General features: G+C 38.9%; 1 protein-coding gene across 2 annotated transcripts in view; it reads left to right on the top strand.

Annotated features, from left to right (window-relative positions):
- Window positions 1-17,207, top strand: part of NKAIN3 (sodium/potassium transporting ATPase interacting 3) — a 613,676-nt gene that overhangs the window by 562,863 nt on the left and 33,606 nt on the right. For both annotated transcript variants that reach the window (XM_023648539.2, XM_023648540.2), the window contains exon 5: window positions 11,284-11,344. In XM_023648539.2, the coding sequence (XP_023504307.1) occupies window positions 11,284-11,344 (61 nt within the window). The remainder of the gene's footprint in view (window positions 1-11,283; window positions 11,345-17,207) is intronic.

Here is a 17,207-nt window from a genome sequence, read left to right as displayed (position 1 = left end):
CCTGCTGCCTGTTTCTCAGTCTTGGAGTTTTTTGGTAATTCCCTAAAAAGGCAGGATACGCCTGCTGTCCAATCCAAAACTGGGGGTGAGCCATCCCGCAAAGCTGAACTCCCACTCATTCTAGAAGAGGGAATCAGAAGATTCCCGAATTAGTAACCATCTGCTATACATCTGGACATTCTGTTGTCTGTCATCCTACCACGACAAGAGGGCATGCTGAATTCAAACTACTATTCCTTACGAAAACCACTGAATCACTTCAATAAAGTGGCTGAAAAATTCTTATTCCATCACATTATTTTTCCTCTCCCCAACGAAGGAAGCAGTGTCTATTCAAGAATACTTGTAGGTATTTTTAGTGTACTTCAAAAGTTTGGTTTCATGGAAAATCAACCAATAGTTAACTCATAAGTGAAAATAACCTATATCCCTTTCTTTCTACATGTTTATGTTTCATCCATATAAGATGGTATAGTCATTGGCTTGTTCTTTGGTTTATTGCATCACCCAGACGGTATCAAAGCAAAGGAGCAAAAATCTATGGAACTTTTCAAATCTAGTCAGTAGCTACTGCTGCACATGAGCAGAGCTTGCTTTTACTTTGGCTGAGTGACACGGTGACCCATGTGAGAATTTTAAAGTAGCTAAGATGCTGGAATTCTGAAATCCATCCACTTTATTTCAGCCATACTGGTTTCTCTCCCCCACTTTTCCTTGAAATACAATGCTTCTCATCATTTATTCGTTCAAAATCATTTGACGAGTACCTTCTTTGTACCAGGCAAAGTGCTAAGTGTCAAAAATGCAAAGTTGAGTTGAGAAAAAGTTCTCACCTTGAAAGCCTGGTACTGGACATAGACATGCAAATAAATGGGTGTAATCATGTGAAATGTTTCTTAATCAAGGAATATGAGGCTGTGCCAAAGTAGGGGAAGGAACAGATCCTCTTCCTGAGGGAACCAGGGTGGGACTCTCAGAGGATGTGGCCTTCTATCAGCTCTCTCAGAGGGTTTCTGCCTTCAAGGACCTACTGGGAGGATAACAAAAGAACTCAGAGCTATAATACAAAGCAGTACTGGAAAGTGCCATTAGAGATGTGAGAACAAAGTGCTGAGACAGTTCAGACTAGAGGTGTATACACTGGAGAGATCAAAGAAAGTGACATTAACAACAGGGCTTAAAGGAGGAGAGGGCTTGTGCAAGCAGAGATGTGAGAACAGGTTAGGGGTCCTGGGCAAGTAAAGAATGGGGTGCGCTCAGAGAGTTGGAGCGCAGGCTCACGGTAGAGAATAGTGGAGGATAAGCCAGGTGGAGAAAGGATGATAGAGGGCTTCAAAACAGATAAAAAGTGGATGCATGCTTGGACAGACAAAATAAGCTTTGTTCACCATTACACCAAATTGTGAATCATGATTTAAGGAAGATTTCAATTCCCAGTGGAATACAAACACGTTGTAGTAATGCCTGCCTAAAAAAAACCACTAAAACAAAAAACCTCATTGATCTTACATCTTTCTTCAGCTACTATCCCTTTTTCTGTTCTCCTTTCCAGCAAAACTCCTTGAAACAGCTGTTGACATCCTATTTTCTCTCTAACCCACTCTGATCAGATTTTTGCCTCACCCTCCACCAAAGCAACTCCCATCAAGGTCACCCGTGTTCTCCACATGGTTCATTGTCATTGACCATCAGAGGCTTTGACATAGGTGATTGCCCTCACTTTCTTATGTCACTATACCTCTCTCGTCAGGCCTTTACAATCCCTTTTGCTGGTTTCTTGACTTCTCTCCATAATGTTCCAGACTTCATTCTTGGATTCCTTTTCTGACTTCACTCACTTCCTTAGTGATCTAATCCAGTCATAGCTTCAAATACCATCTCTAAATATAGTGACAACCTCCAAATTTATCATTGCTCCTTACCTGAGCAATTTCTCAGGATTGCGTTTTCAGCAAACAACCTTTAGGAAAGAGGTAACTTCGCCCCCATCCCACTTCCAACAAAGAGTAGGCTTGCTTCCCCTTGCTATAAAAGTAGCACCATGCTCTTCCTATAACACAACCCACCATGTGTGTGGGGTCCATCATTGCCCAAGGGGCATGGGGACTGCAGCAAAGAGATATGAAGTTCGTGCTGGCTGCTGTGCTATGAGTAATAAAGTCCTTTGTCTCTGACCCAGGATCCATGAAACAGTAGCAGGTTAGCCTGTCACCTTATAAGTCAAGTGAAAAATCCCAGATCCTGCACAGTTTTTGACATAAGGGAGCTATGCTTTCTTTTATAAGTAACTTAACACCTTAACCCAAATAAATTACATACAGAAGTTTTCTACTCACAAATGTTCAACTTAATCACTTTCATAGGGATAAGGCTCTCTGCAGCTAGCAGTGCGTCAGCCACTGCCTGCCTCCCACGGGCAGTTTTGGCCAAGACTTTTATAGAGTCATTTATGACTTGAGGAAAAATCAACTAACAAAGACCATTTTAGAACTTGCTGTTAAATAAAAAACTTCTGTCGCTCCTTAGGGATTCTCTTAAGCTTTAAGGCTTAAATGTTGGGAAAATTAGGAAAGCAGTTGGGGAGATATTTTTGTTCAAGAATCCTTTTGGCTTCCCTCAAATTCACCAATCCTCTCACCCTAAGGCTAGTCTTATACAAGCTCTCGTCTCTAAGTTCCTTCGATGAGCTTTTCTCGACCATCTATTTCACCTAAAAGTGATCCCTGAAGACATTCACGCTTCCAGAGATGGCTCATGTCTTTGATTCATTCTTAGTAAGATCCACAGCTAGCAGGACACACAGCCAGTGGCTGACATCCTAGTGTCTGCCTGTGTGAAACTTAATCCTGTCAATCCTTATATAGGATCTGCAGGCCAAAACAAATCTATCTTGTATACACATCCTATTTGCAAAAACCAATCAATCCCTCATACAAAAAGTGGTTGGAATCTCCTCTGCTGTCTTTGCCCTCATTTAATATATCAAAAGAGAACTTATGCAGTCAGAATTTATAATACAGAGGAGAAACTCATTTAAATGTTATAATTATAGAGATGGTTGGCTTTCATGGAAGAGAAAAAAGGTGTCTTTACAATGAATGACTCTTTCAAAACTTTATTAAACACAGAAGTAAGGCTTATTATCCTAATGGTATTTACTTTGTGTGTCATTGCTATTGGCAAGAATGCATTTTATTACATTTCTTGGAGATAAGCAGAAAGCCACAGGGACTATTTCAACTTATATTCTGGGAAACCAAGAACTACTCAACATTCAGCCATCTACAAATTGGTGATTAACAAGATGTCTAGACAGGTTCTCATGAGAATAACATTATTAATTAAACAGCAGTTTGGTTAGTGACGATAGCAAAAGTAATTTTTGGAATAAATATTTTATTAGTGTGCCCATCAATAAAGCAAAAGTAAAAGGATGTATTTTAATTAATTCGTTTGTTGTAATATAGAGATCATAGCTGGCAAATTCTGTTTGAGGGCCTGGAGAATGATCTAATATTTCTAGTATGGCATGTCTTTATCTTACTGTTTTCGGCTAATGACACTGTATATTTCAATTACCTAGTCAAAATTCCTTTCTTGTTATCTGTCAAGGTATTATTAAGGTCCATTAGTGAACAACTGGATCTGACAAATTTTCTGTTGTGAAACATTGCTCTGTTCTTTTAAAACTGGGTGTTGTCACATTTCATTATTAAAAAAACAAATTATATAATCGCTAAATAGAGAAGGATAGTGTGCTATCACTATAATTAAGAACCTAATCCTACCTTCTGTCAGTCAAAAGATACATTTGGAAAAGGATAAATAAATAGATCAACCGGTTCTCTTCAGTACGTAGACGTAGACTCTTTTCAGAAAACACAGATAACCCAATATTTTTAGCATAATAGATGGCCCTAAAACTACAGGGAAAAAACAGAAGACAAAAAAGACTTAAGTAAAAACATAATTCTGAAAAAATTATTCAAATGAGCTTGCTCTCTTTTGCCTTTATAAAGGAACATCTATGATAGTTTCCAGGTTAGTGAGCACTTCAAGACTAGGGCAGAGTGCTGTGCTTGGAGAAGGCGTGGAAGGTCTGCGCCCCTTCCCTATACCTTGCCCCATGGATCTCTTCCTTCTGGCTGTTCCTGAGTTATACTCGTTTATAGTAAACCAGTAATTTAGCAGAAAGTGACAAGATATATAAGGACCTGAAGAGCTTTCTTAGTGTTGTCAAAGTGAGGTGAAGAAAGTGGTCCTTGCAGGAAATCTACAGCAATGAGTGGGACAGTCATGAGGGGGTGAAGGCAATGGTAGGGAATAATGATCTCCTTTGGGAAGACTATAATAAGAAACTAGCCGGCCAGGCTTTGAAGACCATGGAAAATTATGTAGCCCAGTTCGGCAAGATTAAGGAAAGAATCAGTAAGTGAGGTAGAGAACTCGTGGACTATGACAGTGTCCAACACCACCTGGAAGAAGTGCAGAATGCCAAGAAGAAAGATGAAGCCAATGCCGCAAAGGTGGAGGAAGAGTTCAACAAAGCTGAGATTGTTTGAAGATCTGAACCAGGAACTACTAGAAGCACTGCCTATTGTTTATAATGGCCTTATTGACTGTATGCGACCATCTTCCAAAACATTTCCAGCTTGAGGGATGACTTCTACAGGAAGATGAGCAATCTCTATAAGGTGATGAGAAAATTGGAGAAGCAACATTCCAACAATATCTTTGTGGTGAGGGGACTACCAAGTAGCAGCAGATGCTCTTTAGTCATCTCTCTTCCAGTTTGAACATCTATGGCATCCAGCCCTCCTACTTCACTTGCCAGAGTGAGAGGGAGTCCATCTGAGTAAGTGAAGAAGAGCTGGAACCTGATCCAGCCCAGGGAAAAGACAACTCTGAGGTCAAAGGAGAGCCCTTAAAAGATAAGGAAACAGAGGAGGAAGCTGAAGCAAGCTCCTCTGAGGAGGAAGAGTATTAAAAATTTTCCTGAAGGGGGCCAGACCCGTGGCCGAGTGGTTAAGTTCACACACTCTGCTTCAGTGGCCCAGGGTTTCGCCAGTTCGAATTCTGGGCATGGACATGGCACCGCTCATCAAGCCACACTGAGGCAGCATCTCACATGCCACAACTAGAAGGACCCACAACTAAAATATACAGCTATGTACCGGGGGGCTTTGAGGAGAAAAAGGAAAACTAAAATCTTTAAAAAAAATAATTTCCTGCAGGGGCTGGCCCTGTAGGCTAGTGGTTAAGTTTAGCATGCTCAGTTTCGATGGCCCAGGTTTTGTTCCTGGGCACAGACCTGCACCACTTGCCCAAGTTCAGTTTCTGAGCGTGAACCTACACCACTGGGCTGTGGTCCTGCTGTGGCATGCGACCCACATACAAACTAGAGGAAGATTGGCAGGGATGTTAACTCAGGGCAAATCTTCCTCAGCAAGAAAAAAAAGTTTCCTGCAAAAAGTAATATTTTATTTTATATTAGAAAGATTGCTTAGATGATGTTTATATTTGTATCTTTAAATGTATAAGTATATAACAAAGCAATTAATAGTTCAGCCATTAGCAGTTAATATTTTCCTGGCCTCTTATAACAACTGGAAGGCAAACCAAAGGTGGGTGGGGTAGACTTAGTTTTTGATCAAAATTTCTCTATCAAGATGGGATTTTTTTCAACCTCACCAAATTAACTCTACATATTAATATGTGAGAACAATGTTTCAGCATTGAGTTCACAGAGTTTGCTCTCACTGGGCCCTCTCATCAATCCTCTGCCTTTCTTCCAGTAAATACCAGTGAACCGACCAGTAAATGCTGATGGACCCAGCGTGCCAAATTGAATGAGCTAATGTTAGAAGACAGCCAACTATGTTCCCTATCAAAGAGGCTAATAGTATACTTTAGACACCATTGTCATCTCCAAGATATCAATCAACACAAAATAATAATTTATCTTTTACTTTAAATCAGCATAAAGTTGTTATATTTTTTCTAAAGAAGTGTAGTCCATTAGGAAAGTAGAAAAATAATATTCATTGTAGTATTGATCCATTATGATGGCCTTAGCTTTACACTAGAAAAGTCTTATAACACTCAATCAAAACATTTTTATTTATCTCCGCTTATCTCCCACCTACATAGATGAAAAAATAATTTTCCAGATTTAAGTTACCTGAGCTTGTTGTGGAGGGAAAATTATTGGAGTACAAAAATTATCAAGCAACTATGGGATAACTGTTCAGTAATCAACTTCCAGGATAAAATACACAATATAGCATCTAAATTTCTCTCTGTAAGCAAAGTAACAAAATAAGTTCAGAAATTTTTCAGTTATTACATGATTCATCCCTTCTGCTGCTACCCATCTCCCTGCAGTGTGGCTGGAAGAGATCCAGAATATCAATCATCTTGGTCACACTGGATAGGAGGAGACTTTAGATCTGTTTGGCTGTCACTTGGTCTAGCTCTTTAAGGTTCAAAAGAAATCTGATCTATGTTTATGTCACTAGAACTCATGTCACCTGAACTCACTGAACTGGGTCATCTTTTAAGTAAGTTCTCCAAAGTAGGGCATATCCATACAAAGAGGTACATATAATAACCTGAAGTAGAACACGTGTATTGAAAGGAGTGAACCAGATAATCCATGGGAGCCTGGGGAGAAAATATTACTTCTATTTCTATTTATTTTACCTAAAAACCTAAGAAAAATTGGCCTTTAACAATATCTAACATGTGGTTTAACACTGGTAGCCTCCCTAGGACTACATGTTAGGAAGTCGCATGTGTTGCTGAGGTACTAGCATCTCTCATGAGGCAGCAGGGGCTCCTCGGTGTGATGGAATTAACGGTGGTGTGCATGTTGAGTGTATTGAGAAGAATTACAATCTTTATGTGCTGGGGTAAGTAGGTTTACAGGTTCCATTGCCTCTTTTAAAGAAAACTAATGCTCACAAAATGGTTGTGTGGTTTAGAACATTTCCTGCAAGAATCCATGGATTGAAGATAAAACATTACGGATACATGCATGGAAAAAACTTTTAAATGGCAGAGCTGACATATATCCTCCTCCTGGTGTGAGCTGTCATTTACAATACAAAATAAAAGCAATGATGATCTGATCAAATTTAAAAGAAAATACCCTCAAAATTTAAATTGTCGAGGAAACTATTCAAAATAAGTGCTTTTTAAAACAATTATGTTCTGCTTGTAGATGCATATTTATAGCAAAGGTATAAAAATATAGACTAGATGTACAAACACCAAATTGATGATATTAGTTTTCTCCCCAGTGTTGACAAATGGCATTTACTGAGAGGAATGGATTTATATGCAACTTGACTTTTCAAAGTTTCCTTTAAAGTCATTTTTTTAAAAATCGGTATGTTATGATTGTACTTTATACATTAAAATTTAAATAATATTGTTTCCTTCTCTACTGTGCCCTAAATTGTGCAGAGAGCCTACTGAGAACTTAGAATACAAGTTCACAGATGTGGTAGGGAGAATAATGGTCCCCTGAAGAGGTCCATGCCTAATCTCCAAAGGGGAATGAATTAAGGTTGCAGATGGAACTAAGGTTTCTAATCTGGTGACCTTAAATTGAGGAAGTTACCCTGGATTATCCAGATGGGTCTAATGTAATCACAATGGTCCTTAAAAGTGGAACAAGGTGGCAGAAGTAGGAGAACCAGAGTCAGGGCAGCGTGCGGACTACTGGCCTGGAAGACAGAAAAATGGGGTCACAAGCCAAGGAACGCATGCATCTTCTAGATGCTGAAAAAGGCAAGGCAACAGATTTTCCTGAAGGAGTGCAGCCTTGCTGACACCTTGATTTTAGCCCAAGGAGACCCATTTCAGACTTCTGACCTCCAGAGCTATAAAATCGTAAATTTGCATTGTTTTAATCCACTTCTTGGTAATTTGTTACAGCAACAATAGAAAATTAATACAAGAAAGTTCTTAATTTACATACACACACACACAGACCCCTAAGGGAGAGCCCTTTGGAGTGAAACTTGAAAGTAATTTGTTGGCAGATGCTTTCCAATATATAGTTTACCAAGAAAATGAATTATGAAGCCACCACAGTTATAAAGCCACCAGTTTTTTTCTTTTCTTTTTTTTTTTTTTAAAGATTTTATTTTTTCCTTTTTCTCCCCAAAGCCCCCCGGTACATAGTTGTGTATTCTTCGTTGTGGGTTCTTCTAGTTGTGGCATGTGGGACGCTGCCTCAGCGTGGTCTGATGAGCAGTGCCATGTCTGCGTCCAGGATTCGAACTAACGAAACACTGGGCCGCCTGCAGCGGGAGCGCGCGAACTTAACCACTCGGCCACGGGGCCAGCCCCACCACTGTTTTTTTTTAAAGATTTTATTTTTCCTTTTTCTCCGCAAAGTCCCCCATAGATAGTTGTATATTCTTAGTTGTGGATCCTTCTAGATGTGGCATGTGGGACGCCACCTCAGCATGGCTCAATGAGTGGGGCCATGTCTGCACCTAGGATCAGAACCAGCGAACACTGGGCCGTGGAAGCAGAGCGCACGAACCAAATCACTCAGCCACAGGGCCCGCCCCTAAAGCCACCACTGTTAATTGCTGACACAAAGAAAAAAATTGCAGCAAATATTATATGTACTCCATAAGACCTCATACAAAATAATGAAAACAACATCAAATTAACAAATGGGCAAAGGATTTCTGCAGATAATTCAGAAAAGAAAAAATATAAATGGGTGATAAAATATGAAAATGTTTCAGATGAAATAAAACTATTGTAAATTAAATAAATGAAGAGATGTCATTTTGTCTATTATACTAGTGTATACTGTTTAAATGAAAAATCCTATGCTACTAAGGTATGATAAAGCAAGCATTGTCATTCACTGCTGTAGTAAGCTAAAAGGCGATACAAACCTGTTGAAAAGCAATTTACAAAAGTGTGAAAAAGGCATAAAAATACTTATGGCACTTCTGGGAATCAGATAATCCAAAATACAAGAAAAACACGATTATTCATCATAATAGAATTTATAATATGAAAACTTTGAAGACAACTGTCAATAATAGGAGATTGCTGAAATACATTTCAGTCTAACTTATGCAAATTTTGTAGTTATTAATAATGAAGCTTATGAAAAGTATTGACTTGGATCATAAGAGTATAACTATGGTATATGGCAACTATGAGAAAAAGGACTGGAAAAAAATCCATTAGGAGGTTCTTAGTTATGGAATCATAGCCATTTCTTTCTTCTGTATGCAACTGGTTTATTGAATGAGCTGGAGTTAGTAAACACCATCAAAAGACAGTTTGACTCTTTCTCCACTGCCCCTTCAGGTACACTCTATGGCCTCAGTCTATCTCACCCTTTGGATCACATTTCAGGCAGAACTTTTAGCTCTTTTGGCCCCTCATTGATATTAAATAGCCCAGGCCAGGCCAGTGCAAACCCTCATCCACTTAAAAACTTTCTTCCTTGAGTTGGGCCTGATTTCATCTTGCAGATCTGCAATGAAGAAGGGACTCATAGCTACTTTCTCCTCTTCCCACTCCATTCCTCTCTGCTCTCACTAGCTGCTCTTTGGGGTCATTCCAGTGGTAAAGTGGAAGGAGGAATCATGGAAGAAGAAACAAGGAACAAGGTCTTATGTGGCTAGTTCAGTTGTAATCTAGCGGGAGGCACTCTGTGGTTGTAACAGATCCCAAATGGGGATCCTTCCTTTTGTGGGGTGCTTTTGTGGGTTCTTCAGAAACCCACCCCATCCCTCCTTTAGCATGCTCACCTGTCTCTCTGGATGATCAGCCTCTCTGGCTAGCCACTTAACACTCCTGCCAGCCTTCTCTATCCAAAGTACCAGCATCATTCTTCTAAGACCACCTGCCCCTGGCAGCAAGTCCTCTTGGGTGGGGTCCTACTCCAGAAGGGCACAGCCAGCTCCGTTCAGAAGGCCTCACGTCCTAGGCTAAGGGCACACACACACGTCCTTGTCCGTCCATGCCCACCTAACCATCTCTTCACACTCTGCCACCAAAAGCCCTTTTAGCCTCAGCCCCCTGCCTTTTGTCTTTTCCAAGTGTGAGGCAGGTGCCAAGCTGCTGTGTTCCCCAAATTACAAGAAACGTGTTAAGCTCCTCAAGTGGTCCTCTGAAGTACCCCCTCACGTGGTTTGAGATGAGGAGAGGCACCCCATGGGAGAAAGAAGCCTTTAGCACCCTGGTGCTCTAAGACCTTCTCACTCCCTGACCTCTCCCTCTCTCAGGGACTTCTTAGCCTTAGTCTACACAGTCTTGAGGTAGATTACGAGTTCAGAGTTTAGGCTCCCAATCGACATGGGCAGTCACAAACACCAAGTATATTGTTATCCGTGTTGGGAACTTCAGCTTTTAATGCTGGGACTATCAGAAGTTTCCTTTCCAATTGTTATTTTATAAGGGGGACAGACTTTAATAATGGAGAGACAGGCGAGAAGACAGACTATATAACAGCTTTTGAGGTATCTATTTTTCATCAAAGTGCTTATCAGAGTAATTTTAGCCTAGACTAGATTCATTGACAATTTTGTCTTCCAGGAATTGCGGTGTCTCTGGCTCCATAGAATAGAAATCATCTTCTCAGTATAATAAGCGCAGAAAACAATATGAAAAGCTAGAAAGCCTAGACTCCAACACCAGTATTTTTTTTAACTTTAATATCCAAAGTATAAATAATCTCTTCTGTTTTATTTTATGACTAATGACCTGGAAGTTTATGCATTTTCTTATGATATAATTAACAAAACAATTTAGTATTTAAATAGAATTTACATTCTCAGAGCATTTTAAATAATTAAGAAGGTGATTGGTATTTAACTTATAATTAACGTATTTTGATTCCTTTTGTGGCTATTAAACATTAAAAGAGTTGTAGTAATAATGAGTGCTGCTAAAAATTGCTCTATAAATAGTTAAAACTTAAAAAACATATGTTCTCAATAATCTGTGGTAACTTTAAAATATAAGAACTGTAAATCTCAAATCAAAATCTAAGTGAAACATCTAGAAATTGATTTTTCCCCACTCCTGTATATTTTTTTAGAAAGCTATTAAAGCTAAGTAGAAATGAAAAGCCTTGTTAAAATCAGAGCTCTTATTTAAAAGCAAGGTTTTTTCTATTACAAATTCATAGACATTACTACCATATATTCTTTATCTTTATCTATTGGATTATATAGGCTCTTTAATTATGGTCATTTAACATTGAGTCTTAAAGTACGTTTTTTTTCTTCTTTGCAGTTGGTTGGTTTTGTGTATGCCTGTTATGTGATCAGTATTTTCATGGAAGAAGAGGACACTTGTAAGTACTGTTATAGCTGCTTGAGGGTTTATTTTGCATGAGATATAGCTTCCAAAACTCATCATTACAGGGCTGTAAAATCTTTCATATTTGGAATTTAAAATGATTGAACTCAGCATAGTAAAGTTACATTAAAAACATTTACAAACTAAACTGCACACAAATAAAATGGCACTAAATATTGAAACTCTCCATCCAAGTTTCATGGGAGGATGCCCAAAGACACAGAAGCCCACCGATTGCTGGCATATCATGTCTTAACAACTCTTCATCAGAGACCTCCATATTATGCTGAGTAGAAGATTAGGGGTTGTTTTATCCATCCAATTGTAAGGATGCTGCCTACAGAATACTGAAGTCTAACTAATAGCGATAACGTCAGTACAACAATACATTATAGCAAGATTTATATGTATATAAACTATATAAAATGCTCTAAGAAAGCTAAAAATGACGTCTTTCAAGGTGAGATGCAAATAAAAAAAACAGGTTCGTATCCTGAGCGTGGATGTATGTACCACTTACCAAGCCATTCTGTGACAGGCGTCCCACATATAAAGTAGAGGAAGATGGGCACAGATGTTAGCTCAGGGCCAACCTTCCTCAGCAAAAAGGGGAGAATTGGTGGTGGATGTTAGCTCAGGGCTAATCTTCCTCAATAAAAAAACCCTAAAACAAGAGATGCTGAAAATGAATTAGTGGACTCTAAAAAGCTAAGTAGTCATGTTTTAGCAGAACACTCAAAAGAAAGACACATGTGACCTGAAGTTACGTGGGAGGAGATTTAACAACATAAGTCAACAACTGGCATTTATTGAGTGCTTGCTAATGTCTAAGGCACTTCTTGGCACAACTCTGTTATGGGCTCATGAAATAGCAAAGAAAATTTTAAATTATTAAAAGATTAAATTATTATAGATAAACAAATCACACCCAACCATCCTGGAGATTTGTTTATGTCATTGCATCTACCGTCTGAGTTGAAAATTTGACTCTTTAACAAAATACGGGTGAGTGTCTAGCTGGCCATTATAACTTCTTTCTAGAACGCAACTCCAGAGGGATCTGATGAATTCTTCCCACCAAATGATGCAGTTCATGATATATGAACTTGAATCCAGTTGACAATGAGCTCTCATCTCAATTTATTTGACCACACGGAAGAAATATTAGACCCTGAGATTCAACTCATCAGGCAGTGAAAACACGCAAACATACTGCATCATATCTTTTATGCTTGCCTGCAGGTATTTTTTTTTAATGCTAGGTGAGCCTGAAAGTTTCTGACATTTCAAAAGTGCAGTTATAATGGCAGCACTTCCCACTATGAGGTTACTTTCACAACGTATATTTTCAGGAATTTCATTAGTAGTTCCCCAATCTAACAAAATTGATGTACAGAAAATCAGCAGTGTGCTTCCCACTCACGGCTAAGACAGGCTGCACAGCCAAAAACAACTGGCTAAGCACAAACAATTTTAACTGGAACTGGAACCTAAAGGAAATTATTAGAAATGGGGCTGATTAAACACTTCAAAAAATTAGTACTTTGAATGACAAATCTCAGCTGAATCCCTTATGGTATTTTCCAGTAGGTACCAAAGCATCCTCTTTCTTTTTCTTCTCACTGAACTGGTTGGAGGCTCCATCCTACCTTATTGTGTGAGAAAAGACAGATTAATCAATAGCCTTCTTTTGTCTAATAGAATATAGAAAAGCTTTTCTTTGAGGCTTGTGATTTTAAGCAAAACTGGGAAATAGAAAACGACACGCAAAATCAAATGCTCATCTAAATCGGGTAAACGTTTTTTGACCTTCCAGCTGCCTTCTTTTAAAGAAATAACATCAGTGTATATGGACTGTATTGCTACTGGCAGATATTGTGGTTCCGTGGACCCTGGTGTCTTTAATTAACTTAAGTTTCTCTATAAAATCTCTGAATCAGCTATTTTAATGTGCATCAAATTGGGATTGAAGCAGCTGCTAACAGTCTATTCTATTAATGGTTTAATTCTAGTGTTTGTTTCTAAGGCCATACATTAAATTACCAAGAGACATCTGGATATAGTAGTTGTGTTACCACCAATTCAAATAATACTTAAAGTCAGAAAGAGTCTTGAGTCCTCAGAAAAAAAAAAAGAATATGCCCTAGACCAACCTGACATGATAATCTGCTGGAAGAGAGATGACAGTGGAAAGCAATCACAAACCTTTTAGTCTGATAGTTCTCCAATGAGAGTAATTTTACATTTTTTATTGAAAGAAGAAGGAATCAAAAGTGCATTTGTAATTAAATTGTCCCAGAGTCTTCAGAAGGCAGATGGGAGCAAAAGGAAATGTCTGAAAGTGATTGCAATGATCTCGTGGGCTAGCACAATTTGTGCCTACACTTAGCTTTTAGGTGCAATAATGAACTGCCCTTTGGACATGACATTACCAACCCACAGTCAAGAAGATGTGTCCTTTGAATTGTTTTTCCAAAATTTAAACACAAAATAAGACAACAGTACTGGTACCTTTCCAATTTGTCTAAGTATACTTCTGGAAAGCTTATTCTGAAAGGTAACTGCAAATATTTTCTGTAATGTCACAGTATTTTGGCAGACAATATATCATTTATCATTTCGATTCCTATTCTAACTAATGAAAATCTCTGCATTATTCAAAATGCAAAGCTAAGCCTTATTCTTGGACTGAAAGCTGTCAGCCAGCCTTAAAAATTAATAACGGCTACCCGCTTCTCTCCTCTGCACTGCTTAAGTGGTTCTACGGGACGAAAATTTCAGCTGATGGACGTTTCTGAAGGGTAATAAATGCTTGAGGAAACATTTATTTCCAGCCACCTGGCTTCTTAGTTACCTTTCAGACTCTTTTGCTAACTATTTCTTATAAAGACCGTGATTGCAGGTCAAAGACAATGAAATAAAAAGCTCACAAAAGGAAGAGTACCGCTAGGTGAGGTCAATACTTTCCATCATTCACTCTAATGAAAAAGCCTATTTATATCTCTTGGTTCCATTTCTTACTTCTTTTTATAATATCTATCAATCTTTATGAACACTTTTGTGAGACCAGGATATTTGGAATCTGTAATCATAAAAACCTGTCAACATCTTGTTTGTGAATCCTCTACTGCTGAAAATGAACTTGTGGGCTTGTTACTATCTTGTCAGACTTACTAAAAAGAGTGTTTTTAACTCAGGGAAGTAGGGAGGCGAGGCAAAAGATGCTGAAAAATGGTACTACCTTAGATAAATATTGCCAGACTTTTTCAGAGGATCTGTTGCTGGTTCTACTCCTTCTGCTATGAGTTTGCAAATTGTACCTGGGACATCCCTTTGGGCCCACAGAGGCTAGTCTGGGTTGTACAAGTTGAATGGTGGGAGAAATCTATACACATTGGAAGCCCTAACAGTTAGTTTTTGAAAAGGAAATGAACCCTTCAGATGTGGGTTCCATATTTTACATTGAAAAACTCATAATAGTTCTTTATGCAACAATGTGACCCTTGCCATATACTTTTGGGGAACTTTTCAGTGGAAGGAAGCATGACTACTGGAAAAACATACCGTATCTCCACTGTAGTCGTGGCTCCTGCAGGCTCATGTTCATGTATTTGCCTGTCTGCCTATGAGTTCCTTTTAGGAAGAAAAGGTGATATTACCACACTAATGATGTGAATTGGAAATAAAAATAACCTTATCTCCTCCTAAGAATTTACTAGAGAAGTTAATGGAAGAGAAACATTAGTTTGAATGTTAGTTTCCAAGTTTTCCTTCCTCCCTTTGTAATCTATGAAGAAGTCTTAAAGAAGGAGAGTGACCCAAAGGTCAGGAACTAGGGGAAGGGGTGAAAGACACAGAGGCCTGGATGATCCTCAGAATAGAAAGCTTGCCTGTTGTCTTGTGAGCCTTGCAATATATGGATATTTGAGGATACGAATATATCCAATATACGGATATTAGAGGGAAAAGGGACAGGAGACTTTTGTGAGAGTCAAAGATGGAGAAACGTGTGAGACTCAGGTAAGGATGATCCTGTAGTCACAGTCAACATTTCGAGGAATCACAGTATTTGTCCAATAAGTCATTAAGAATCTACTGGTTCTCAGAGGGTATAAATTTCTTTTGGTAAGTATCTGGTGAGTTGCATGGAACTATCCTCGCCACACCTCAGATTTAGAGCCTAAACCATTTCCTCTAATTTGCTGAGATGACTCTGCCAAATAGCTGCAAAATTACTAGCTAATCTTTCTACTAGAATAGAAGGTCTCTGAGGGGAAGAGCTTCGTCACCTGATGCAACCCTAGAGCTTAGAAAAAGGCCTTGCATATAGCATCTAATGAAGAAATGTTTGTTCAGTTTATACTGGCCCAGCAATTCATTTTTCAAAATCTATTTCAAAACCCTAAGGTTCTCAAATTTGATGAAATGATACTCTTTTATGTTTAGAATTTATTTCGATGCCTGAGGCATTTACAAATATTTATCTTTGGTAAACGGAGGTCCTGTATGTCTTTAACATAATTGGATGGATTTTTTGTAATTTTGAAGGTTGAGATATAAGGAGGTGGATTAAACCTCCACTATCCCACATCAGAGTAAGAGCTTGAGTTTGTCCAATCCTGGACATCCTCGAGGGAACAAGGACTTGGAAAGTAAATGGACTTGCAGGGTGACTTCAACTGCAAAATATGACCAAAAGGATAGACCAACATTTAATGAGTCGGGACCAGCAGTGTGGGGATCTCGGCCAGCCCACACATGGGAAGATTAGGCAGCACAGACTAGGATTCCAGCTATAGTGCTATGGTTCAGAAATAAGATTACAGCTCTTGGGTAGGTTATCAAGACAGTCTCTCTAAAAAAGAATATCATAAATACCCAATTATTCAAACAAGTGAGCCAATTGGGGACTCTCCATGGGGGCAAGAGAGAGAAGCTCTTTTACTAGAATTGGTCTCAAAATCAGTGCTAAACTCTCAGCAAAGTGGAGCCCAGGCTATTGCCTATCCCTCCAAACCAGGACTCCAGTAATTCAGCCTGCCTAGGGGCTATCCACAGCCATATTTTCTGCTCTCCTCACATCCTCATCTCTAGCCACATCTGTTTTCCCAAATCCACCAAGCTCTTTCACACCGCCTCACACCTCCTCACATCACACTCTTTCAGAGAGGACTCCTCCCTGTGATGATTCGCTAACTGTACATTCTTCAGATCTCACTTAATTATCTTTTCCCAAATCCTACCACTTTCTCTCGTCCTTCCCAGGCTAAATAAGGGCACCTGTGGTATATCCTTACATGCTTTCATTGCACAATGTACTTTTTCCTTGGAAACATTTAACACAACTGTAATTTTTAAAAGTCATAATATCCCCAGCACCCAGCCCATTTCCTGACATAACAGATACTCTATACAAAGATAATGAGTGATTATTGAATGAATAAATTTACAAATGGACTCAAAAGGATGTTTAGGATTTCCATTGGCAGAGATGGGAGACAATTTCTTCCTTTTCTCTTCTCTATCTCCATTTATACAAATGATCACCTCTCACACAAGCTAGAAACTTGGGCATATTCCTTGACTCTTCCTTCATCTCCCACATCCAATAACCAAATGTTCTTTAACGTTCTTCCCAAGGATAACCTCTCCCCCGTGCCCCAGTACCCTGAGTATGTCTCTGAACCTGTGCTCAATTTATTTTTTAATTAACTGCATTCCCCACTTGTAGAGGAGAGGAATCATATCTTACCCACTCCAGGATCCCAGGACGTGGTCCAGTACGTGGAACATCATAGGAAATCAGTGAATATTTGTTGTACAAAATATATAGTAGGGAAATTGCCCCCTTGTCTTTA

Source organism: Equus caballus, chromosome 9, assembly GCF_041296265.1.
Source record: "Equus caballus isolate H_3958 breed thoroughbred chromosome 9, TB-T2T, whole genome shotgun sequence".
NCBI lineage: Eukaryota > Metazoa > Chordata > Mammalia > Perissodactyla > Equidae > Equus > Equus caballus.
The sequence above is the reverse complement of the archived record's forward strand: the minus strand, read 5'-3'. Positions and strand labels throughout refer to the sequence as shown.